Consider the following 25,143-nt stretch of genomic DNA (forward strand, 5'->3'; position numbering starts at 1 on the left):
TGTTTTGCTGAATTTTTGCAATCTGGCTACCATGCACACGCACTCGCTCTTCATTGGGGAAGTGCCGACAATGATCTGAAAACACAGACAAACAAGCTGGAGTTTAGTACTCTCCATGTGAGATGTTCGGCTTAAATGAAAGTGTCATTCATCCAGTCTGTGCTCTGTCTGACTATTTTGTTTGAGATTATGGTGCTGAATAAATGCACTTACTCAACCACTGTTGTTTTAACAGAGAAACATTACTATTAGGTATATAATACTTTTTGTTTTTACCAGATTTCATAATGTAGACAGAGAGAGTGCCTAAGCAAGTCTTTGATATTAATTTATATATTAAATAGCCTATAATATCTAAGTCTTTGATATATTTTTTTTTATAATAAATAACCTATAATAAATCAGTACACTAGATAAGGTAAAATAAACCATGTGAATGAGTTCACATTCTGTTGGTTTGTGCTTATTGGTCAAAGTGCAATACCTGACATTTAAAAATAAATTTCTCAAAATGACAACAATCATTGCAATAATAATTTTTAAAAAAAACTTTTTTTTGGAGTTTAACCATTATACAGCATGATCAAAATGTGAAATTTCATTCATCAAAGTTTTCATTGACTAAACCTAGACTAAAGTTCTCAGACATTTACCCCCAGTATCACAGACAAGGCTTAAGCCTAGTCCCAGACTAAAGTGTAAGTCTGAGCTGTTTTAACTAAAAGAATCTTGCACTGATCTTAAAATATATCAGTGTCTCTGTTTTGTCTCAAAATGCAAACCAGTAATGTTTTTTCTTAGGCACATTAATAAAAATGACTTAAATGTCCTAAAGTAACTATTGCCTAGTCCTGGCTTAGTCTTAGCTCTGTCTGTGAAACCAGGCCCTAGTCAACCAAAATGTGACTTAACAAAAAACAGGACAAGGTTGACTACATATGATAATAACTAAAAGATATATTTGACACAGGACTAAAAATAGTTTAAAAGACTAAGACTAAATTAAAAATGGCTGACAAAATTAATGTCTGACAGTCTTTCTCTTACTTGATTTGATTCCCTCAAACTCAGACAAGAGGATGAAAACCTAAACCAGCTGAAGCAGATGACCCCTCAACTCCAGAACTGTAATGGCTCTGAGACGTCCCTACAGACGTTCCTGAAGAACCAGCAGAGCTATGAAAGCAAGTCAGACCAAATGGCCGACTACAGTCTCTCTATGGAGGAGAGGCTTGCCCTCATTGAAAAGGGCATAAACAACGGCGTGGCAGAACAGTACAGCACGTGGGATCAGATCAATATGAACGTGGCCAAATTCCCACCTGACAACATGGTGTCATATGAGGACCTGGAAAGGACCAAAAGTCCCTCAGCCAAGGAGTCCATGTCAAGCAACAACAATGCCATGCTGTCACTCGAGAACCTTGAGAATGGCAATCGGATTCAGAAAACCCAGTCTGGGGAGAATTTTAATGGACGAATGGATCAAGTTCCCTTGCGGTACGAGTCGACGAGGACCGTCTCCACAGGTGTAACGGCTTTAAGCGACATGAGTCTTTCTCATAGCACAGAGGAACTCTCACCAGAGAAGAAATGTCCACCGGCCCCAGTAGTGAAATCTCAGAGCATTGCCAACATGGACGCTGGAGGAATGAAGCTATACTCCATTGAGGGAGAAAGCCCCCCTTATGAAGTGGCTTGTGCAACCAGAACGTCTATAAGCGGCGCTCAAGGCCAGAGCATCGTCCGCTCCAAATCCGCCTCTTTGCTAAACGACCAGCCATTGCAGATCTACCCTGGCTCCTCTGCATCATCTTCTGACCTCTTGTCCAGCTCCAAACCTCCGATTAGCAGTGCCCGCTACCCCACTGGCCCCCCTCCGCAGTACAACGTCCAGTACGCCAGTAGCACTGTGCCCAAAGACAACTTGTGGAGCCAACGTACCCCCGTACCTCCCGAGCAGCCCTACCTGCCACCGCAGCACTCCCTCGCCAACACCAACTACTCCAACCGCAACAACGCCCCCCCATATCCCCAGCCCCAACAACGTGGCCCGCCCAAGACCCCAGACATGTGGGCCAAGGAAAGGATGCTGCCATCTGTTGGCCAGCGTGGCACCTTGCAGAGACAAGGTAGCGGATCCTCTGGCAGCCCCATGTGCATGCCGGACCCACGTCGCATGCCAGGAGTGGAAGGAGAGTACATGACCTACCGGGACATTCATGCAGCAGGCCGTGGGCCTCTGCAGATGAGCCAGGCTCTCCACAGACCCTTGTCCGCCCGCACGTACAGCATGGACGGACCCAACGCTCCCCGGCCACAGAGTGCCCGGCCCCCACCTCACGAGCTTCCGGAGAGGACCATGTCCGTCAGCGACTTCAACTACCAGCACGGCAGCCCCAGCAAGAGACCCAGCATGAGGGTGAAGTCAGAGCACTCGTTGCTGGATGGGCCAGTCAGCGGAGGGGGCAGGGTTCCAGCAGACTGGAGGGATCAGGTCATGAGACACATCGAAGCCAAGAAGATGGAGAAGGTATGGCCATTCTTACAAATAGTTTATGCAAAGACCAGCATAGCTGGGGCCAGTTATTCAAAAAGTTTAATCTGGATCAGAATGATTTGAATTTGAAATCCCATGTTTTGCTATCCAGGATCAGGTAACCCATCCTACTTTTTTGCCGGTTTTTCGAAGCAAAATTGGATTGAATCACACTGATCCAGATAAACACTTTTCAGATTTCCAAATCTGGATTACTAGTGCACTATGGAGCCCATAAAAGGACATGGTGATGGAAAAAAAATCACTGGTGCCACTGTTTTGCATTCTACTTTTGCATTGCGTTTACACGAGTAACTACTTCTGAAGTATGTGGTGATTGAAAGGAAATGATTATTGACAATAAAAAAATCTTTCAATTCAATATAGTATTTTTGTTTTATATTGACAGCTATTTGGGGATATATTACATCTTATAAATGTTGTATTTTTTGGACCAGTTTTAAACTTTTATTACATATTTGTTCCCGAAATCCACCCTTCTGCTAGGATCCGATTAATCCAATTTTTTGGATCAAAAGTATCCCAATCTTACTAAGACATTTTGACAAATGTCAAAATGACAACAGACAACTGAGGATTTAATCCAGATCAAAACCAAAATTGGATTTTATGATCTAATCTGAATTCAGAATCCTTTTTTCTTTCTTCTGAACCACCCATTTTCATGATTTGATCCAATCCGATGGCCAAAATCTGATCAGATTACTTTTAAATAACAGGCCCCTGGAGTTAGGGGTTTGTTCAAATCCATAACTCTGAGTATTAAACTTCGTCCTGTACTATCTGCACTAGACATGAATGATACTTCCAAGTATCCAGCTTGTTGAGGAAAAGTGTGCTTCCACTTATGAAATCGATTGAACTTGCAAAGTCCTTCAGGTCCTGAAGGACCACTGTCCTGTAGAATTTAGCTTCATGCCTAATCATATACACCTGAAAAATCCATCCCATGTCTTCAGGATTGCTTGAAAATGTATAGGCAGGTATGTTTTATTTGGGATAGAGCTAAACTGTGCCAGACCAAAGTTGCCCATTACTGGTTTAGTGCAGGGGTCTCCAAACTCGGTCCTGGAGGGCCGGTGTCCTGCAGAGTTTAGCAGAGTTGTTTCATTAGAGTTGGAGCTAAACTCTGCAGGACACCGGCCCTCCAGGACCGAGTTTGGAGACCTGTGGTCTAGTGGGATTATATAATTTAGACCAGGGTTGTCCAAACCTGTTCCTGGAGGCCACTGTCTTGATTAAACACGCCTAATCCATTTTATCAAGGTCCTTTGAAGTGCTAAAAATGTCCGGGCAGGTGTGTTGGAGCTAAACTCTGCAGGACAGTGGCCCTCCAGGAGCAGGATTGGACTCTCCTGGATTAGATTCACATTGACGAAGACTCCCAAACCAAATCTAGGGTTCAGAATGTTACAGTGCAGCAGTAGAGTTTAGCTTCAGCCTTAATCAGACACATCTGAACCAACTAATCAAGGTGTTCAGGATTACTTAAAAACAGACAGATGTGTTGGAGCAGGGTGTTTGGCTACCCCATTGTGTTTTGAGGATGGGCTTTTTTAATTTGGGCTAGCAAGCAGCAACATAGTAGGGTGCTAAAAAGCTCTCAAGGTGCAGCCAAAATCACATGCTGTCAGAGTACGTACTATAGTTGATAAGGAATGAACTTCATGACTGTAAAAAAAAAAAACTCTGTACGTAATAGGTCATCTTGGTACTTTTTGCCTACTGTTATATAAATACTGTGAATTCGGAACATATTTCTTTTTTGACAAATTGTTTTTGCCTAATATATAGTAGAAAAACAGGCATATTCGGTCACAGGGTTAGACCACCTTAGCACACATAGAGCAACCACTCACAACCTCTTGGCATCATAGTGGCAGGAACTAAGTTTTGCATGGGCACTCACAATCTAGTTTCTGGACCTCACCTCTGAAATAACACGCTCCAGCATTAACTCTATGTATATGGTATCATTTATTTTCTCTCCTCATAAAAATGCTCTTTACACAGTATTTTTCTGCATGTTTTTATGTTGACATTAACACATTAACCTCCTCTAACCCTTGCATGTTTCAAAGTTTACTAATGGTTACTGCATGCTCACATATGTCATCATTAAACGCATGTGTGTTTGTGTGCATGTCGTCATGTGTTCAGAGCGCTCTCTCTCGGTCTTTGGCCACTCTCAATGGCAGTCAGAGCTCTCTGGCCTTTAGCGCTCTAGACGGATGGCAGATCGGAGCTCATGGGCCCAGCGTGAGTATCGCCCCACTGAGACCTCACCTCCCCAAACTCCCAGAGGCACAGTGGAGTCTCTCTCAAGTCCCTAAGGGTCATCCTCTCTGCTTGCTGTTTAATCTGTGTATTCCCAGCAAACTGAGATGCATTTGTTACTTAACAGTATCTGTACAAGCTGAATATGTTGGGTGTTTCCCCACCCTGTTCATGGAGGCACACAAACAATACATGTTACTCAAACAAAACAAACCTTGACCTGAAAACAAATGGGTCAGATAAGAGAGGCGTCTGATTTGTAATTCTTATGCTGTTCCAAACCCGTACAACTAACTTCTATTGTCATGAAATACAAAATGAGATGTTTAGCAGAATGTCCAAGCTGCTCTTTTTCATACAGTTCTCTTGAATAGCCAACAAATGGTCTCTAAGCAGCAAGCATTGAACAGAATGGCCCTTATGGAGCTCAAGAGCCCCACCCCAAATGCACCCTTCTCAGTTTATATCCAGTGTCGGCCGGTTTGCACAATTGCTCTGTTTCTTTGGGTTGTCTAAGTAATAGGAGATTAAGAACATTCCTAACCACTAAACCATATTCACTAAAGTCCTGGAAACACTCTTTCATTCCGTTTGTGTGCTTGAAAGCACAATCTGCGCTTTTAGCTGAAGGGCTCATGAAATCTGTTATGGAAAATTGTATGCAAATATTTCATGAAATATGACTACATTTTTGTAATATTGGCTCAGTAAACATAATAGCTGATTAGAGAACTGAAAGTAAATCTTCCTGTTGGTTGAAATGACATAGAACTGGAACATTAATCTGTAAGTTTTATGTTTTAATGCTGTAGTCGTCCACTGTAGTTAGAAGTACTCAAAATACAACCCATAATGGTCAAGTTGTATTTTTTAATTATGTTGTAGTTTTTTCCTTAGCTTGTTGAGACATTTTGTGCTGTTTCCCTGCAGGACGATGTCTTCAGTCCTCACGGACAACAGGGCTACCATATTGACACACTGAGAAAAGTAAGTGCTTTTTGTATTCGAAAATGTGGAATTGTATCAAGTGTTACTTGGTTTATCGAATGCGCTGACATTCAGATGTTTTTAAGCGTGTTGCTACATAGACACACAATTATGTTTACAAATAACATTTAAACTCTTAATGAAATCATTAAGAACACATCTTATACCAGGTTGTTAGTGGAATATAGTGTTTGATGTGCTAATGAACCGGATTGAGATGCTGACCCAGTGGGGAAGCCTGATTCTAGCATTGATTAGTTTGCTCTAATTAACAAGCACTGCTTTAAAGAATCCTCAGACTGTTCCAGTGATAGCTGAGCTTTCTAGCATATTAAACTGACTGCTATAAACACATGAAAGAGGGACAAAATTAGTTTATAAATCTTGTAATTGCAATTGTAATTTAACTGGCTATAAATATTTATACTTTATACTTTCTTTTTAAATAACTTTGTATTTTTTTTAATTTATATTTTCTTGCATATTATCTGTCTCTTTGTCTCTCTGCACCTGTAATAAGAACAAAATCTTGATCCTCTTGATTTTGTTTATGATGTTGTGAATTTACTGACCTTGGTAAAATTTTATTTGTGCAGTTTTGTGATATTTAGTTTTGTTGTGTGCTGTTTGTACTTGGTGTATGACTTTCAGACCTTTTTTATTTGTGCATTTTTGTGTGGTGGATTAATTAGAAATAAAGTTTTAGTTAGGTTTATTGGTTTGAAATAAAGATCTAATTAGGTTCTTCTGGTCAGATGTTTACTGGGAACTTTCTGCCCCCTGGTGTCTGGAAAATGCATCACATCGTAGCAGGACACTTGTAGTGAAATGCTTACAAAGGACAAAAGACCATCCTTTGGCTTTTCTCTCAAAGTAGCCTCTGTTTAGTCCACAGGCCTGTCCCAAAACCTGGGAGTTGTTTTATCTTTGAGGAGACAGATAGTCATTGGTTGACACTGGAGTTATGAAATGAGCAGAAATACTATGTGCATGTCTTGATGGTGTTGGTGTGCATTTCTCCGTCAGGTGCCTTTGATGAATGGCCAGATGTGTCCTCCTGTGAGATCTCCCATGAGCTGCGGTCAGCCACAGATGGTCCGCCACCCCTCACGAGAGCAGCTCATCGACTATCTGATGCTCAAAGTGTCCCAGCAGCCCCCGGGCCCTCCACGGGTCCCACAGCAGGAGGTGCACCATCATGTTAACATGAAACCAAAATGAACCCTGTTTGCTTTAATACTCGTTCCTGGTTTCATTTCAAATAAATTGTTTTAGAGATCTGTCATTAAAAATCACCTAGATTTGCATAATGTTAACTAAGGTAGATGTATATTTTGGCACCTCAGTAGCCACTTCATGTTGACTGATGTGTAACTGAAGCATTGTGGGTAGTGTGACACGTGTGTCTGTCTTCAGCTCCATGTGAAGATTGAGAAGAATCCAGAGCTGGGTTTCAGTATATCAGGAGGAGTGGGTGGACGTGGAAATCCCTTCCGCCCAGATGACAATGTAAGTATTTTTATTTTTTTATGTGTTAAATTGGTATTTCTGGAGCTTTAATTTCAGTCTGTCTGGATCATTTGGTTGATCTACTTTTTTTTTTTAAACCATATTAAAAACACCATGAACTTAAACCGAACAACAGACCTTAGTAGTATAAGGAGACCAGAATATTAAAAAGACATGAATATAAATTAATGTTAATATAATTTTGACTTGGCCAAAAGAGCAACCGTTTAAAGGGATACTCCACCCCAAAATGAAAATTTTGTCATTAATCACTTACCCCCATGTCATTCAAAACCTGTAAAACCTTCGTTTGTGTCCTGAACACAATTTAAGATATTTTGGATGAAAACCGGGAGGCTTGTGACTGTCCCATAGACTGCCAAATAAATAACAGTGTCAAGGTCCATAAAGTCATCGTCAGAATACTCCATCTGCCACCGTAACGTTATGAAGCGATGAGCACACTTTTTGTAAGCGAAAAAAAGAAAAATAACGACTTTATTCAACAATTACTTTGTCATCAGTCTCCTCTGTGTCTCTCCATATCACCGTATGCTGTGTATGCTCTGCTGTATCATCCGCGCCACAAGGATGCGCTGTTTTCTCAAATCAACGCGTATTTAGTGGCGCGGATGATACATACGCAGCAGAGCATACGCAGCATATGGTGATATGGAGAGACACAGAGGAGACTGTTAATAAAGTCATTATTTTAGTTTTCTTCGTGTACAAAAAGTATTGTCGTCGCTTCCTAACGTTACGGTTGAATCACTGATAGTAGATGGACTATTCTGATGATGTCTTTCATACTTTTATGGACCTTGACACTGTTATTTACTTCAGTCTCAAGCCTCCCGGTTTACATCCAAAATATATTTAATTGTGTTTAAGTGTGCAACAACCTAGGAAATGCTAATGCCAAATTAATCAATTCTATTTATTATACAGCTATTCAAATGTTTGTGCTGTGAGATTTTGGTGTTTTGTTTTGTTTGTGAGAAATTAATACTTTTATTCAGTACTGAAGCATTAAATTGATTTATGATGGCAGTAAATTTATAATGTTAAAAAAACATTTGTTTCAAACAAATACTGTTCTTTTCACTCTTCAAAGAATCCTAAAAATTCATGGTTTCCACGAAAATATTGGCAGCACAACTGTTTTCAGCATTGATAATAATCAGAAATGTTTTTTGCGCAGCAGCAAATCAGCTTATTATAATGATTTCTAAAGGATCACGTGACACTAATGACTGGAGTAACGATGCTGAAAATTCAGCTTTGATCACAGAAAATAATTTGTTATAATATTTCACAGTATTACTGTTTTTATGGTATTTTTGATGAAGTAAATGCAGCCTTGATGAACGTGAGTTTTCAGATTTTACCAACCCTAATAATTTTAACAATAGTGTTATTTTTTTTGTAGTTTACGCTAAAACTGGTGCTAACTCCTGTATATACTAGACCTTTATTCAACTGCAGTCTAACTAGTCTAATGAATAATCAATTCTTAAATCATAAATGATCAACAGGGCATCTTTGTGACGAGGGTTCAGTCAGAGGGACCTGCTTCAAAACTCCTTCAGCCTGGGGACAGGATCATCCAGGTCATTTCTACTCATCCATCTCTTACCGTTCACTTTTTGTCTTTTCCATACCTTAGTAATTCACTAATCTTAACAACATCCTCTTCCAGGCGAACGGATACAGCTTCGTTAACATCGATCACGGAAACGCAGTATCCCTCCTGAAGACGTTTCCCAGCACCGTCGACCTGATCATCATTCGAGAGATGGCCGCGTAACAGAGCACGTCTTATTTTTGTACCGAGAGGAGCCAGTGCTATCTATAGTTAATCTGAACTGATGTTAACGGGACAATGGTTGACCGTCGGTGAAACCACTGAATCAAGTGGAAGACAGGAGCATGCGCCTTCACTGTGGGATAGTCTGTTGGTGCAGTCCAACGATACGAATACCTGTGCTTTTGTAAAGATAGTTTTTGTTTTCCTTTTTTAAGACGTCACCTGGGTGTAGAGCTCTTGTGGGACATTTAGCTGTAGCTGACCGTTTGAGGGCAGGGCTCTCTCTCACCAATCACTCATTTTTTTTTATTATTTGTATTATTTTAAAGAGTTTTTTAAAAACCACTTTCATGACCTGTGTGAGATTCAGAGCTAGAAGACAATGCTACGTGCTAACTGTGGTAATGAATGTAGAACTGGGATGAGCTAAACCGAACTGGATGTGAAATCTGTAGACCTGGTGGTCACTGTTCTCACCTAATCCCTCAAATATGTAATGCTCGATGCTAGCAACTCTTCTAGTCTTCGCAACTTGAACCGCCTTCATCTACTTTCTGCAACGTTCCTCCAGTGAAATAAGAGTCTCTTCCTACACACTTTAATGGAGTGAGACACCAGTAAGGATGCGCCGAAATGCTCCCTGTACGTGAAACTTGGACAGGAACACGATGAAGAATTTCCATGAGGATTTCGAAAGAGAAGACGACATACACGGAAACAGAAAGTGTTTTTTAACCAAAGCATATTGGGATACTGGCGGCATGAAACTGCTGGCACGTCAACTTCTTTCCTTCTACATCACAGCCACTGATTCCAACGCCACCGAACTAATCTGAAACATTTTTATTTCCTCTTATTTCATTTTGGAAACGGTTTTCTATTCTGTGAAGACGATTGTAGACGTAATATTTTATTCTCTTACGAAAACATTCTAACATTTGACTAGTGGTGCAGTCATGGACGTTCGTTTGCTGTTGAGGGCTGAGAAGCGACATGTCAAGTGCCATAGACCCTGTCTGTCAGACATGGGTTCGACCCAGAGCAATACTCATGCAGATCCACGCCGCATATTCACCGGCCTTATTGGGCTGACATATGACAAAGTGGGCGAAAGAGCAATAGAAAGTCCTTTATTCCATTCGCAGGATACAGTCAGTTGCGTTTTTTTGTTTTTTTCAATAATGAAACCCATTTAGTATTTCTTGATTGAAAAAGCATTTTATATCAATTTTTTAAAAGACAAAAACGTAGGAAATGGCATTTCAGATTTATTTGTAAAAAAAAAAAAAAAAAGTTCGCAAAGTGAAAAATCCGTGTGCGGATGAATGTCTCGTCACATTAGCGATTGCACTGTTTCCAAACACCCCTACGAAGATTATCATACCATTGTATGAGGATACATCGACTTCTTCAATAGCAAAGAGATTTGAAAAGCTACAAAGCTTTGTAAAACGTTAAGAGTAATGTTTGTATTTGATGAAGTAGTCACGTCGAAAGGCCGTGAAAGACTTTTGGCATGTCTGCATACGAGGAGACGACCTACTGTCGATTGTAGTACTGTTTGTATTATTTGCATGAAATTCCTCCTTTTGATCGTTCTTCGCTGTATTCTTCGGTAGACTGGAGCGCTAAATGAATTGAAGTAAGCAAATTAACACACTGATAATGTAACAAATCCACAATTTGATGTGAAAGAGCACAGTCGGCTTTTTGACGAGAGCTCAAATTCTAAATTGATTCGCAGTTGAATTCAGATCAATTTTAATTAGCATTGACGCGCTGTCCTCAGAGTGTGTTAAAATAAGTAATGAGTTACCATTGTTTATGAATTGGAAATTAATTTGATTATTTTTTTGGAAAAAAGAGATTATTCACAGTTTTTTATTTAAAGTACAAATTTAATGGATAAAACAATGGCCTCCAGTTTTGCTGTGAATGATTTATTCAACACCGTTTTTAATTTGTGGACAGGGTTACCTCCATCAGTCTAGCGTAGAATCCTTGACTGTCACTTGTTTATTTTGTCTGCGAAGACATTGTAAAAACGTAATAACGCACAGTGACTAAAAACAACTGGTGTTTTTTTTATTTATTTAGTACACTTTACTTTAGAGATTACTAATCAAAATGTAAATACTTTTTTAAAAGGTTTATGATTTGTTCATGGCATTAGTGATTACGTTTTTAAAAGCAGCAATAATTTGATTCACAGAAGCAGCCCTTTTAATGTATAGCTATGTCAAAGGTTTCTCCGCAAGCAGCTACTATTAAGATGATCGGTATGCATTTATTCTACATTCCAGATTTTGTAAATAAATTCACTTTCCATGGTGTCCTGTGGAAAGAATAAATCAACTAATGCTCTTTCGAAGTGTATGTTTGTTCTTTGTTCTTTATTTTGGTCTGTAAAGTGAACGTCAGTGGGGTTCAGTGATGTATTGGAACATGTTTTCATCGAACAGACAAAAATGGGGAACAATTCTTTAAAATAAATATTTTGTGTGTTCTACAGAATAAAGGAAGTCATAAAGGTTTGAAATGATGGTGGATAAATAACAAATTAATATAATATTTTGGTAAACCATCTAATTTTTTTCTTCAGTTATCAACCTGATCTTACGGAAACAGATTTTTTGGGCAGATACAAATGCATTATTAGGTTTGAGATTGAGGTTTTGGCAGATTTTTGTTACAAACCCATACAATATTTCACTATAATCTCTGTCATTAATCAAGACTGATAGGTGTTAACAAAGAAGTGCCATTAGATGGGTCTGCAATGTAAAATCAGATGAGTAAAGTAATTTAATCATTGCATTTATCAGGTGTAGCTCAGTACTGTTTACTGATAACACAACTACACGAGGAAATGCCTTCAGCGTTCACACAGATAAGAATACAACCAAGCCTTCAACACCTTCACTGAAATCACTTCAAGACCAGAAAGCAGCGGTGCTGTGCCTTCACATGCAGGACTGTCTCGTATCAGGTTCCTGCTCTATATATAACCAGAGCGCTAAATACAGAGTGCTTTCAAAACAGATGCAGGGTTGTTGTGTAATGAATGAGACATCCGACAACAGACTCCTTTCATTGTTTTCCTGTGGACAACATATGAGTGATTCAAATCAGACGTGTTCTCAGATCAATCATGAATGTATTCTTATATAATCGATACATTAATTTGTGTTTTGTGTTAATTTATTCCCATCTACTTTCATGTTAATTCTTTAACAGGGAAGGAGTGACTTATATTTGTTTTGTTTGTTTGTTTGAGACCGAGTACAAAGGCCACCCCTAGTCATGATTGCTTTGCCTTTCTAATGTGTCTATAAAGCCCAAAAAATGCTGTGTAGCTGGGCAACTGTGCAATCTCGAGGCAGCAGGTATTTAAGATGCACCAGTGTCGTCCTCTCACATCTGCATGTGTTGTGATTGACTCAACATGATCTTCACAGAGAGCCGGGCTCTGGCTGTTCTCCGGGTCAGCAGATCACGGTGTGCTGACATCTGATACAAACACCGCTGATGTAAAAATAACCTCCAGCAGACCAGTGTACTGTACACCATGTGTCCACCTCAAAGTTGTTTTCTTGCATTTTGGATCTCAACAGATGCAGCCTTAACTTCTGAACACGTTGTGGCTGATTCTACACCTTATTTTGCAACCAGTGCCATACTGAAAATTCCCAGTAACAGCCTAATGATAACAGTGGAGGCTGTAGTACAGGATGAAAATGTATGGGTGTGGAGATCGGTCTTATCAGTGCTATCACCCTTCTCAGAACTGATTTGGAAATCACTGGAACATTGTGCAATGTGGCTTGTCGCAAGCAGTGACTAGACCTTTCTGCCTCCATTTATCACAAAACATCCTCACATTTAGGTCAAACTCGCATTTACAACTCCGACGAACTGCAGAGAGCAATAAAATCCAGCATCTGACAAACAAGACACTGCAACGCGGCTCTAGAACTAAGCTTCAGAGCAGAAGCTTGTTTTTGTACAGTGAGCTCGTTATGACTGGCGCAGTAAGCCCCGCCCCGCGGACGTGTCAATCACCGTGACGTCACGAGCACTATTAAAGAAAACCAACAAACAGCAGCCAGAAAAACACACACAAGCGGACTAACAGCACGGACCGTCGCGAAGGGTGTAATATAAAGTCTCTATATTGTGGGAGCTTCTCTTGTTACTCGGATAAGGCAAGTAAGACACTTTTTTCCGCAATACGTTTCGCTTTAAACCTCATGCTAAGCTTATAGGAAAATATGACTCGCTTCGGTAAAGCGACTAAGTAGTACGCATAATACCCGTTTTATTAAAGCTATTGGTTGATATAATGTCCTTTAATGTGTTAACTGTTAGTCTAAAATGATGAACTTGCGGAGTTTAACCAAATATGGCCGTTAGCTGATGCTAGCATGTCAGCTAGTAAAATTAGCCTGTTGTTCCTTTGAACCCAAAAGCTGAAATATGACACGAAAACGACAGATTTGGGTTTAAACACGCATGTTTTTATCATGAACGCGTTGTTTGTTTCGCATTTAAACCGAGTTTGTCTTCCAGGGTCGCGGAGATGAGAAATGCGTCCGTTTGTTGCAGTTAGCTGCATGTATTTGAGTGTTTATTCAGATAGTTAATAGTCTGTTTATATATATATATATAATCATCAATCGAGTTATTAACTCCCCATGATGGTGTTTTCGGTTTTATTTCATGTGTCAATTGTGATAATATAACAGTTACAGCAAACTCAACCCCTAACTAGTTAGTGTGACTTTATTATCACCAGGTGAACCCATAAACGTTTTTAAAAACGGTTTCCGGTCTTATTTTCCTCAACATCTGGACGGATTTGTCCTGAATTGATATTCTAGTTGTGTATAATTGTGTTTTAGTCATTAAGGATTGTGCTCCTTGGCTCGAACAGGAAGAGTGTTTGTAACAAAGGCGAACACAAAGCAGATTCCCCCTGACCCAGATGTGAAGCACATAAACCGGTTCACCCTCACAGACCCCTCGGACTGAACACAGCACGGGCTTCGAGGGGATGCACGCTCGTGCGGACAGAGTTACGCGCTTTATAGACGACTGTCTGCTTGTTAGCAGAGGTGCTAGTGTTAGCATGACTCAGTGGATTTCACTGAGGCCTCAAACACCGAGATAGCTCTCTATAAAACATCACGCGTGTAAGTGACCATGTTTACATGCTGCAGTGCGCTTTCAGACTTTATCTGAGCTGTACTGGTGCATTGAGACAGCATGTGAGCTTACTGAAGTCTTCATCCATTTATGGTGTCTTTTACCTTAATGGTTTGCTTTTGTTCAAATATTTAATAAAAGTCTGTTTTGCACGTGTGTTTTCTGTCATCCGGACAAGGCTAAATGGACAAGGGTGGCTGAAACACATTGGGGGGAGGGGGGCAGCCCTGTTGGGGCTTTGCCATTTTTGGCTTCATCAAAATATATGAGGCCATGTGTAGGGAGGAGGCTCCTGCTAGAGGTGTGTGATGTAATGGAGGCAGGTCAGGACGATTGGGGGTATTTATAGTCGGGACACACTGGTTCTGAACAACATGTGACACTGCATCCTTGTGAGGGATAAAAACTAATCCAGCCGTCCGTGTGAGAGCGAGGGGCAGCAGGCAGATGCACACGTGATGCAGCCCATGTGGTGGCTTTTCAGGGGAAGACCTCTGATGCTGAAACGCTGCAGTCTTGTTTACTTCTAGACGTGGGGCCCCTGAAAGCGCGAATGTCAGTGCTGACGGGTCTCGGGTTTATTCCTGAAAAGCGTCGGCTGTTGCTCCGAGCGTTTGGATGTGGATGCTGTACATGATGTCATTTACACCTCTGTCTAAACACAGTATAGTCACGCCTCATCCGCCCAGCAGGTGATCACAGTAGTGATGTGGGAGCAGTTCTGAGAGTTATAGTTGATACCGCAACAACACAGGGAAGAAAAAAGTGTTACACTATAATTTACTGTTAACATAAATGCGTAGTTATTCAGAATGTGACCGTGGAGCAAGAGGGGGTGATAAAACAAAGATTATTTAATAATTGAATTAATTTTATAAGTCTACTATAGTTTTTGGTTTGTAAAAATAAAAAACACAACCTAATTACAAACAATAGGACAAGTACAATGTAGTCAAAGTACTGTAGTCCTATATAATGGTAGCTTTTAAGTAAAAAAAAATAAAATAAAATACTACTCGTCACTGCATGGGGACTTTATTTCTTTGTCACTCTAACATATAAATAACATCCACGCAGTGCAAAACTGAAAAAGAATCAGTCAGTAACTATTCTGACAAATGTATATGTTGTAACTTCTATATATTGTCTTGTAGCCCAATCCTAATTAATATCAAGATTTTGTTTGGGGTTTTTCAGTACTTTGTAATCACTTGTTTAATTCATTTGACGTGCAGCAGAAATGTTTGAATTTATTTTTTGCTTTCTTCTTATCTGGTTGTATTATATAAAGAGGTTTGGTCCGCATCAAACGCTCTGCTGTGAAAGTTTCCTCAGCGTAATTTTGAAGGCATTAGGAAAATCGCTTAAAATAGTACAGTGCATGACAGTATTTTGGGGAAGTTATGCTGCATGTCAACTAGCTAAATGTTAGTGGATGGAATTACAACAGCAGCGTGGAGATCTCATATTGTGGAAATAAACAGTCGGTAATGATTGCGAAAGAAACAAAAGCAGTAGGAAAAATTAAAAACCAAACAATAATGGAGATGGAAAACTTAATTTGAAACTTTCACAGCAGTATTATTAAACAAATTCAAAAAATGTGCACACAAATGTAAAACATTTAACCTGGGAGAGTGATTGCCAACCCCTAATTGCATTCGGTTAAATAATTAACAACATTTAAAATAGATGCACAACATTAACATTAGTCAAGGTCCAATTCTTGCTATTAACAAACCATTAACTACGGCATTTTCTGCTTATTAATAGTTAATAAGGTAGTTAAGTTTAGGTATTGGGTCGGATTAGGGATGCAGAATATGTGTTTTATTATAAGTACTCCTAATCAGCCAATATATTAATAATAGGCATGCTAATAAGCAACTAGTTAATAGTGAGAATTGCTCTGTATACTAAAGTGTTACCCTAACATTAGAGTTTATTTGTATTAGGACAGAATTCTGAGAGACACATGATCTTAGATTGAAGTGCAGAGTTGATTCAGTGATCTGTGACATTCAGAAGAATGATAATGGTCTTGTTTACAGCTTTTGGGGCTGCTAATGGGTGCAGTGTTTTTCTGTCATGATCTTAGCAGTGACGTCACTTCTCCTGTCTCGTCTGACGCAGCCTCTCTATATTAATGTGTTAATGACGGCTTTTACTGGTTAACAGTGAAACAAACCGCAGCTTCCAGGAAGTCTCACAGGTTGACCTACATGCATCCAGCTCAGTCTGGTTGTAAAACGATCACATGACCGTGACGTGAGCTTGCAGGAATGGGCTTGAATCAGGCGATTCTGTGCCAGGATGAGGCTCGTGCCAAGAAAAGAGTTTAGACGTCTGACTCTTAATCTGACATTGCACCTTTATCACTATAAATCCTCTTAAAGAAGCCAGTCTTTGATTTGCGCTTTACGTTTGCTGATGACTGGTGTTTTGTTCTCAACAGGAATCACTCATTTTTGGAGAGATGGCCCAGGAGACCAATCAAAGCCCCGTGCCTATGCTCTGTTCCACCGGCTGCGGTTTCTACGGCAACCCTCGGAACAATGGCATGTGCTCGGTCTGTTACAAAGAGCATTTAACACGACAGAACAACGGGGGAGTCAGTCCTATTAGCACAATGGGTATGTGTTTCCGCTCGTCTTCACGGGCCGTGGCTGTGTTGGTGAGATTGATTGTTCCTCATTAACTGAGAGGGTTTGGTCTGTTCCAGCAGCTTCCAGCAGTGTCATCAGTAGTGCTACCTCTGAATCCTCAGCCATCCAGATCATCGAAGCTACTCTAAACTCCTCGTCTGCTGGCGCTGAGTCACCTAGCGGCTCCGCGGCTGCCCTTCCTGTTACACAACAGATGACGGAGATGAGCATTTCCTGTGAAGACGAGGTGGTCTCGCCTAAAGTAGAACTTCCTGAACCAGGTTGGTATTTCGGTTTCAGACTTGAGGAAGTGTCTCAAGAGTCAAGACTGTTCAGAATCGAGTGCTGACTTACTGCAAGGAAGTGAACTTGTTTGAATAGATGCATTTTAAAACGGTTTACATGTGCATGCGTGCACGCACACACACACATACACGCGCACACACACATGCATTGAGCGTACACTAATACTGCATACTCGGGGACTTGTATAGTTAAAGTTTCACGAGAAAAGATTGTTTATCGTGTATTAATAAAAATTAAAAAAAACTTGTACAATTGTAACTGCTGTATTTTTCGGTGTGCTTGGTTTTCATTTTGTTCATGTAACTCTTGTATTACAACCAATAGCCTTAAAGCAATAAATAAATAACTACTACTTTTGAGGTCATTATGAGCGTGTGCTATGTAGTTCTCTTAAATGAGAATTCATATATCAACACTTGATACTCGTATGTTGAAAATGAGTTCAAGAAGACTGCATTGCTAGGTGAAACAGGGAAGTGTTCTCTTGGATGCAAACCTTTTTTTTTTTTTTTTAATATTCACATTACACATCAGCTACACATTTTGGGAAACACCAAGTAATCAATTTATTGTATACAAAATGTTTGCTTACTATACACTTGAAAACTGCATACTATAATTTCTGCAGTATGTACAGCACTGTCATTTTTAGCTAAATTGATTATATTAATAAAATTTTGAATTTTCTGAATCAGCTGATCATTATTTATCCTTAGCTTGTATGGGGGGGGGGGGTAATATTTTAAAATACTTTATTAAAAATGTATTTTTCACTTCAGTCAGATCAGTGACAGGTTTTTTTTTTTTTTTTTATAATGTCATGTTCTGGACAGGATTTGTAATTTACCTGAAATTTCTGGGTTTTGGCTTGTTTTGCAAACGGTTTAATGTTTGCTGAAGGTAATGAGTGAAAAGCGGTTTGACCAATAGCGTGCAGGCATTGCATGTGAGAAGGTGGATCTAGGGAATAAGAGCAATGCAAATACACATGCATATAATGTCTGAGAGCTGTCGATAGGAAAACAAAGCCGAAACTGGGACATTTTAGGAAGTTTGGAAATCCCAGCCAGGACATGTCCCAGAAAAGGAGCACGTACAGTCACTATATTATAAAATACTGTTTGAAAGTTAAGTTCTGCAGATTGTGTAATGCTACATGTCATGTTTCATTCTTAGTCAAAGTAATTCACTCTTTGTCAAGTATGAGTGAAACTCTTCCAGTGATCTTAGCTTGTAGTTGTGAGCTGTTAATTCGTGTGACTGTTTTTCCAGTTGTCACTCAGCCGACAGCGTCCACCGCTCCTCCGAGCACAGCTGAAGAGACCAAAACACCCGATGCCCCCAAACCCAAGAAGAACAGATGCTTCATGTGCCGCAAGAAGGTCGGCCTGACAGGTGGGCACAGCTGGCACGTTCACACACACATCACAGCTCAGATGCAGTCTCTCTGTACACGTTCTGATGTGCTGATGTCTGGTTTGTCAGGGTTCGACTGCCGCTGTGGGAATCTCTTCTGTGGACTCCATCGCTACTCGGACAAGCACAACTGCCCCTACGACTACAAGGCGGAGGCTGCCGCCAAAATCCGCAAAGAGAACCCAGTGGTGGTGGCCGATAAGATTCAGAGAATATAAAGCGCTCGCCGTCGCACCTCGACTTTGCGAGAGATCAGATACAAGGACTCGCACTTTGACCTGTGATCCGAGAGACTAGTTTTTTTAATTACAGTATGGGAAAGAATCTTGTTTCTAAGCCGATGCATGAGTGATCACTTTGTTTCCATTTTTCTTTTGCTTTCTGTTGTTGGTATATGAGCTTCAAGTTAAAACAAATTGGGGGGGGGAAAGAATGCCTATAAAAGGTGAAGCCAGAGACATTTGTTTGTTTCTGAGTGAAGACGTGCTGTAACCTGGGATCTGGTGGTTGTGCTAAAGGCTGATGGTGATGTGTCTCCCGGTCGGACTCTCTGAAGACTGTTACGGCTCTGACCCGAGCGCTGTCGGAGCAGCGCATGGCTGGCTCATGTAGCAAATGGACGCTCTTCTGTTTCCTCCGGGTCGAACGTTCGGCCCTCCTGTCCTCGAGTCAGCCTTCTTTCTGCTCGAGCATCAGCCAGTGGCAGTTATCCAGCTGCTGGAGTGATGCTGGGGTTTCCCTGTCATTCGACTGTGTTAAAAATGATTTTTAAACCATTGACAGACTTTGTGAAAAATATGTAATCCAATTGGGATGGTTTAATGCAGCCAGACCAGAATGCTTCATGATCAATTTTGAGCGACTGCATCCATGATACCCTGTCAAGTTCAGATGAGGTTGGACATGGCAACAACACAAAAGTTTATTCATTCTCCCACACGATCCTTTAAGACATTTTAAGGGAATACAATTTTTTTTTTTTTCTTCATTGAGTTGTAATGTGACACCAATTTGATTTATGGGCTCGTTGGGTTTAAAGTGGGTGTTCTGCATGGTTAGTGAAATGAGTATTTTACAGTTGACTGCATATTAGAAGTCCATTTCTTCTTTTGCTGCTCTCTAATTCACTTTCTCACGTGTGATTGATCTTTTTAGTGGGTATTGAGTGTTAAATGCTGGTAAGAAATAATGGTATTGCTTAGTGTCATTTAATCAGCCATCAAGTGTTGTGTGTCGGTGCGAGTATGTGAGTTAGTCGCCATCTTTTTTCATTGAAGGCTCAGTCCGTCTCTTGTTTTTAGGTCTGGCTGCGCAGCGCTGTTATCTTAGAGCTTTGTGAGATTACACAGTAAAACTAAAAATTTACTTTATGTTTGGTTTTTATTTTTAGTTGTTTGTGCTTGTAATCTTTATTTATTTTATGTACTGCGCATATAATCTCGTTACCCAACATTACTGCGAAATTGTATCATGTAAATAAAATTATGTACAGAGATATCATTAAAATGTGTACTGTGCTGTTGTCAAGGTGTTATAAAGATGTCCGTTCTGTGGCTAAGATAGATTTCTGCAAATTAATGGAAAGACTAAACTCATTTAAAAACAGGTGAATTAGCAGTGTGTCACAGGGTTGCCAGATATGTTTCCTCCATCTAAACTACCTAAATTATAATACAAAAGATAAAATTGCTAAATGGCCAGGAAGATTTATGTCAGATTGTATTTCAATACAAGTATAATTTAGTAAAAATTAACCAGTGGCAACAAAAGTAACCCAAATCTGTGAGGACTGCTATGATCACGGGAACCATGTGACTGCTTTAATCCAGAAATCTTTTCTGTAGGATTGTGGCAGGTTTACAAGAGAAGGAATTTTCATTTTCCTGCCAATACACCCGAACAATTTAATCAGTACAATGAATTTTAATACTTTAACATAAAATGTTTCAGCGCTGGATGACAGTTTGGTAGGCCACATCACACAAGCTTTGATTAATTAACTCTTTATACAATAGAAAGGAAAGCCTTGACTCGTCACAGAGCCTATTAATTACAATGCTTTCAAGGCAGCACTGTACTGATGTTTACATGAATGTACTACTAGCACTGTAAATGAATCTGTTTTTGAACAAATCAGCTCAAATCGACCACGTAACCTGCATAAAGCCTCACTGAAAACCCCTCATTACTAACACTGAACCAAACAAGTGGAGTGATAGCAACACAAATATTTATATTATTATTATTTATATTTTAGAGTAGCCACACACTCAATCTTATTTGTACAACTGTATTAATAAAATTGGATATTACTTGGCATTATTATTTTACCCTAATAATAATATTAATGTTTCTTTTAGTGAGAATTAACACTTAAAAAAACACCAACAGTTGCATGCATTTATTCATTATACAAAATGTTTAATCAGAACTCGTAACAGTTTTGATGCATCTTTGACATGAAGGCACTTCACCTCGTCTGAACTGCTGATCCAACAAGAACTCGTGCTTCACTGAACAGCTCAACATGTTCTTCAGGGGATTTGTCTGCGTTTGGCGCGTCTGATGAAGGCTTTCTCGCTCCATTTGTGTGGCGGCAGCATGTAGGGTCCGTTGTGCACACACAGTATAGTCATCTGCTCCGCGTACTTCAGGTTCTGTAGGAGCTACACACACACACACACACTCAATGACACTCATATCAGCGAACACGTCACACACAATGTCATTCAGCAAACCTACCTTGGGTGTGATGAAGAAATACTGAGACGTGTTCACACCACACGCTGTCCGCACTACGATGTCAAACACACGTCTCTCATTGACAGGATCCATGCCCTGAACAACAACACAACACTTCACCTCAGGAAAGAATTGTATGACTAATGATTTCATACCATCATTTATGTTATGTTATAGTTTTAACTAACAACACAGAAGAGATTCGTTGAGCAGATGTGTCAGTCTGGTGCACATGCCCATCATTATTTGCTCTATTACAAGCTAGAAATGTAAGCAGATGTAAGAAAGAACTGTTTGTTGAGGCGTGTGTTCACCTGGTTGATCTCGTCCACCACTCTGAAGGGGCAGCGGTTGAGCTCCTGCAGGGACATGAGGTACAGCATGGTGGACACACTGCGCTCTCCTCCGCTCTGATGGTGAGGCGTCAGCTCGTGCAGCTGCGTGCTGCTGCGAAACTTCACTCGGATGCGGATGCCGTACTTATCATACTCCTCCTGAAACACATTTACACAACACCGATCTGACTTCTGGGGCTTCAAACTGTTATACACCAATACTTTAGATGAGAGGATGGCTTTTACACCAATAAAACAAACCCAAATACAGCATTATTTGTGACCCTGGAGCACAAAACCAGGCTTAAGTCACTGGGGTGTATTTGTAGCAACAGCCAAAAATTCATTGTATGGGTGAAAATTATAAATTTTTCTTTTATGGCAAAAATCATTAGCATATTAAGTAAAGCTCATGTTCCATGAAAATATTTTGTAAATTTCCTACTGTAAATATATTAAAACTTAATTTATTAGTAATATGCATTGCTAAAAACTCAAAATGGACAACTTTAAAGGTGATTTTCTCAATATTTAGATTTTTTTGAACCCTCAGATTCCAGATTTTCAAATAGTTGTATCTCAGCCAAATACTGTCTATTCCTAATAAAGCGTTTTTATTCAGCTTTCAGATGATGTATAAATCTCAGTTTTGAAAAACTGACACTTAAGACTGGTTTCGTGGTCCAGGGTCACAACTGTCTTACAATCGCAAAATACACAATCCTTCACTGTCCACCAGACGAGAACAGCAGCGAATCAACCGTCTCATACAAACTAATACTGATCACGGGGCAGCCTGACATGATGTTCTGAGAGCGTATGAGAGCTTCACGTCCTCACCTCGTTCTCCGAGTGCAGATCCACCTCTCCAGCACACTGCATGGAGCGAAAGAAATCACTGAAGCGCTCGTTGATCTGATCCACCAGCTGCTTCAGAGGATTCAGCCAGCGCTCTTTGGCCTAACACACAAACACACACACGGACACGTCTGTTAACACTCGGTCTGTATGATGAAGGCACTGGTGTGACGGGGTTGGGGTTTGTCAGACGCACCTCAGCGATGTTTTGTCTGTAGGTTGTCAGAGCGTTGGTCTTGTCGTCCAGCTCCTTCTCCATGTTCTGAATCTCCCGCTCACGTCTGTTATACTCCTCCACCACCTGACAGTCGAAACCACAGCACATGACACAGGAACTGACTGCACACTGAGCTCTGCTGCTAACAGAGGAACTGGACAATCTGAGGTGCAGTGGTTTGTCAGTGCTCAACTCTCAAACTAGGAACTGGGACGGCCAATATAATGCCAATGAATGTGATGATAATGGAAATGTTATTATAACTCATGATTTTCACGATGCAGAAAAGGCTAATGGAACTGCAGAATCAAGTCATAAAAATGGAATTTACTGTATAATGCGGAATGTCAACGAATATTTCAAATTTAGCGCAAATAAATTGATTGGGGTATGGACCAGTGTCTGTGAATACGGCAGATTTCATCAAATTTTCATAACACGATAACTGCTGCAGCTTTTTTCAGTTGAATCAAGTTACAATAACCTGAAGGGAAAGTTCAACCAAAAATGAAAATTCTGTCATCTCTTACCATACCTAGATAAGTTTGTTTCTTCTGTTGAGCACAAAAGAAGGTGTTTAAAGAGTGTTGGTAACCAAACAGTTGCTGATAGCCATTGATTTCCATAGAATTGCAAAAAAATCCTGTGGCAGTCAATGGCTACCGTCAACTGTTTGGTTACCAACACTCTTCAAAATATCATCTTTTGTGTTCAACAGAAGAGAGAAACTCATTCAGCTTTGGAGCAACATGAGGATGAGGAGTCAATGATTTAAATTTGTGGGTGAACTATCCCTTTAATTGTGCTGGAAGTGAAGTGAGGTGAAGTGAGGATCGATTAGTAAGTTTAAAGACTAAACAGGTTTAATTTCTACTATTTTTTTTACTACACTAGGCTGCGAGTCAAATTTGAAACTGACATTCTGGTCATTTGCAATCCCAAAATGATCAGATACCGAGGTACATTGTTTATCATGCTTAACTAAAAATTAACTCTGGAGCTAATATTGGCATCTATGCGCACTGAATTTGTTTTGCACTAATCAGTTGTTCCACAAGGGGGCAGCACTGGCCTGGGCTGTTGTTTCACTGTAGAAAACGAAAACTAAAAAGAAACAAAATACCAGAGGATGCAACAACAACAGATGACCACATTGACAAGCACCTGTGTAAGATGCTTATGTTATAGTTTAAAAGTGTACAAATAATTTTTTATCTGTCAACTTCTGGGGGGAAAAAAAAAGCACAGACACTGGACAAAGATTAAGCTTTCTAGAGCGAATGTGTCGACCGCCTGCGTTCACGTACACCTCAAATGGAGTATACTCTGAAATTCTGTGCATTTGAATGTACGCATAAACTAGAGTACGTGTAAAACACTCCAGTATACTTTGGTCTTTGGAGACGCCTACATTCACCAGCTCTTCTTGATGTAAGCTTTCAGTAAGAAGTGAAGTGAGGACTGATTAGTAACAGTTTAAAGACTTAAGCATATAAGAGCAGATGCGTTTGTCTCACAGCATCACTGAGGCCGGTGAAGCACTCGGCTCTGGTCTTCTCCTCATTCAGCATGGCATCGATCTCGTCCAGTGTATCAGGCAACTGGCTGAAGGCCTGAGAGGAAACAATGCACAAAATGTTTTAAAATAATGACTTAAAGGCCGAATGAAGGATGTGGGGTCTGAATTAGACGGAGCTCACTTGGTGTAGTTCCTCTGGGACGGCCGTCTCTCCGGGGGTCATGTTACAGATCTCACTGGCCCTCCTCATCAGAGTCTTACACGTGGTCAACAGATTGTTCTTGACCTGGTCCAGTTTGGTGTATACCACCTGTGCAACACACAGACACACTTTCTTACTGTGCGTGAATCATGAGTGGATGAGGAATATTTAATTAAGAGGAGATATGAGAGCATGCTCTTGGTAACTAAATTAAATTTTTAAATAAAGAATATGAGAAAATAGATGATTATTTCTTCATTCAAAAGTTTGGAGTTGGTAAAATTTTTAAATATTGTTGACATAAATATTATTGATATAAATACAAGTCTCTTTTGTTCACTATCATGGCACTTATTTGATAAAAAAAAATAAAAACAGTGATATTTTAATTGTTACTAACCCAAACTTTTAAACTAGAACGTAATTATATTAATGCAATATTACATGATAATTTTTATAACAACTGAACTAGGTTTATAAAAATACCTTTACATTTATTTGTTGACTGATTCCGTTTGACTCAAAAATATGTTTGTTTACGGAAATAAAATGCATTGT

The 25,143-nt window shown here is 40.0% G+C and overlaps 3 protein-coding genes across 5 annotated transcripts in view; 2 read left to right on the forward strand and 1 right to left on the reverse strand.

Moving 5' to 3' along the window:
- erbin (erbb2 interacting protein) overlaps positions 1-11,511 on the forward strand; it is a 78,552-nt gene extending 67,041 nt beyond the window's left edge. The window contains exons 21-27 of the mRNA XM_042732196.1: positions 1,072-2,533; positions 4,721-4,819; positions 5,768-5,824; positions 6,851-7,012; positions 7,241-7,333; positions 8,869-8,943; positions 9,033-11,511. Of these exons, the coding sequence (XP_042588130.1) occupies positions 1,072-2,533; positions 4,721-4,819; positions 5,768-5,824; positions 6,851-7,012; positions 7,241-7,333; positions 8,869-8,943; positions 9,033-9,140 (2,056 nt within the window). The 3' untranslated portion in view covers positions 9,141-11,511. The remainder of the gene's footprint in view (positions 1-1,071; positions 2,534-4,720; positions 4,820-5,767; positions 5,825-6,850; positions 7,013-7,240; positions 7,334-8,868; positions 8,944-9,032) is intronic.
- A 1,682-nt stretch (positions 11,512-13,193) lies between these two features.
- On the forward strand, positions 13,194-19,133 carry LOC109092247 (AN1-type zinc finger protein 5-like). 3 transcript variants are annotated; one of them, XM_042732197.1, is made up of 5 exons: positions 13,194-13,345; positions 16,801-16,978; positions 17,068-17,271; positions 18,569-18,691; positions 18,782-19,133. In XM_042732197.1, exons 2-5 carry the CDS (start codon positions 16,822-16,824, stop codon positions 18,928-18,930), a joined length of 633 nt encoding a protein of 210 aa, XP_042588131.1. In that variant the 5' UTR covers positions 13,194-13,345; positions 16,801-16,821; the 3' UTR covers positions 18,931-19,133. The 3 variants fall into 3 exon arrangements, with proteins under 3 accessions (XP_042588131.1, XP_042588133.1, XP_042588132.1); XM_042732199.1 differs by having other exon boundaries at positions 17,071-17,271; XM_042732198.1 differs by having other exon boundaries at positions 13,198-13,349.
- A 1,979-nt stretch (positions 19,134-21,112) lies between these two features.
- smc5 (structural maintenance of chromosomes 5) overlaps positions 21,113-25,143 on the reverse strand; it is a 21,097-nt gene continuing 17,066 nt past the window's right edge. The window contains exons 18-24 of the mRNA XM_042732200.1: positions 24,565-24,693; positions 24,382-24,477; positions 22,844-22,948; positions 22,630-22,749; positions 21,769-21,948; positions 21,455-21,550; positions 21,113-21,378 (exon numbers count right to left, since the gene is read on the reverse strand). Of these exons, the coding sequence (XP_042588134.1) occupies positions 21,247-21,378; positions 21,455-21,550; positions 21,769-21,948; positions 22,630-22,749; positions 22,844-22,948; positions 24,382-24,477; positions 24,565-24,693 (858 nt within the window). The 3' untranslated portion in view covers positions 21,113-21,246. The remainder of the gene's footprint in view (positions 21,379-21,454; positions 21,551-21,768; positions 21,949-22,629; positions 22,750-22,843; positions 22,949-24,381; positions 24,478-24,564; positions 24,694-25,143) is intronic.

The sequence above is a fragment of the Cyprinus carpio genome, chromosome B10, assembly GCF_018340385.1.
Source record: "Cyprinus carpio isolate SPL01 chromosome B10, ASM1834038v1, whole genome shotgun sequence".
NCBI lineage: Eukaryota > Metazoa > Chordata > Actinopteri > Cypriniformes > Cyprinidae > Cyprinus > Cyprinus carpio.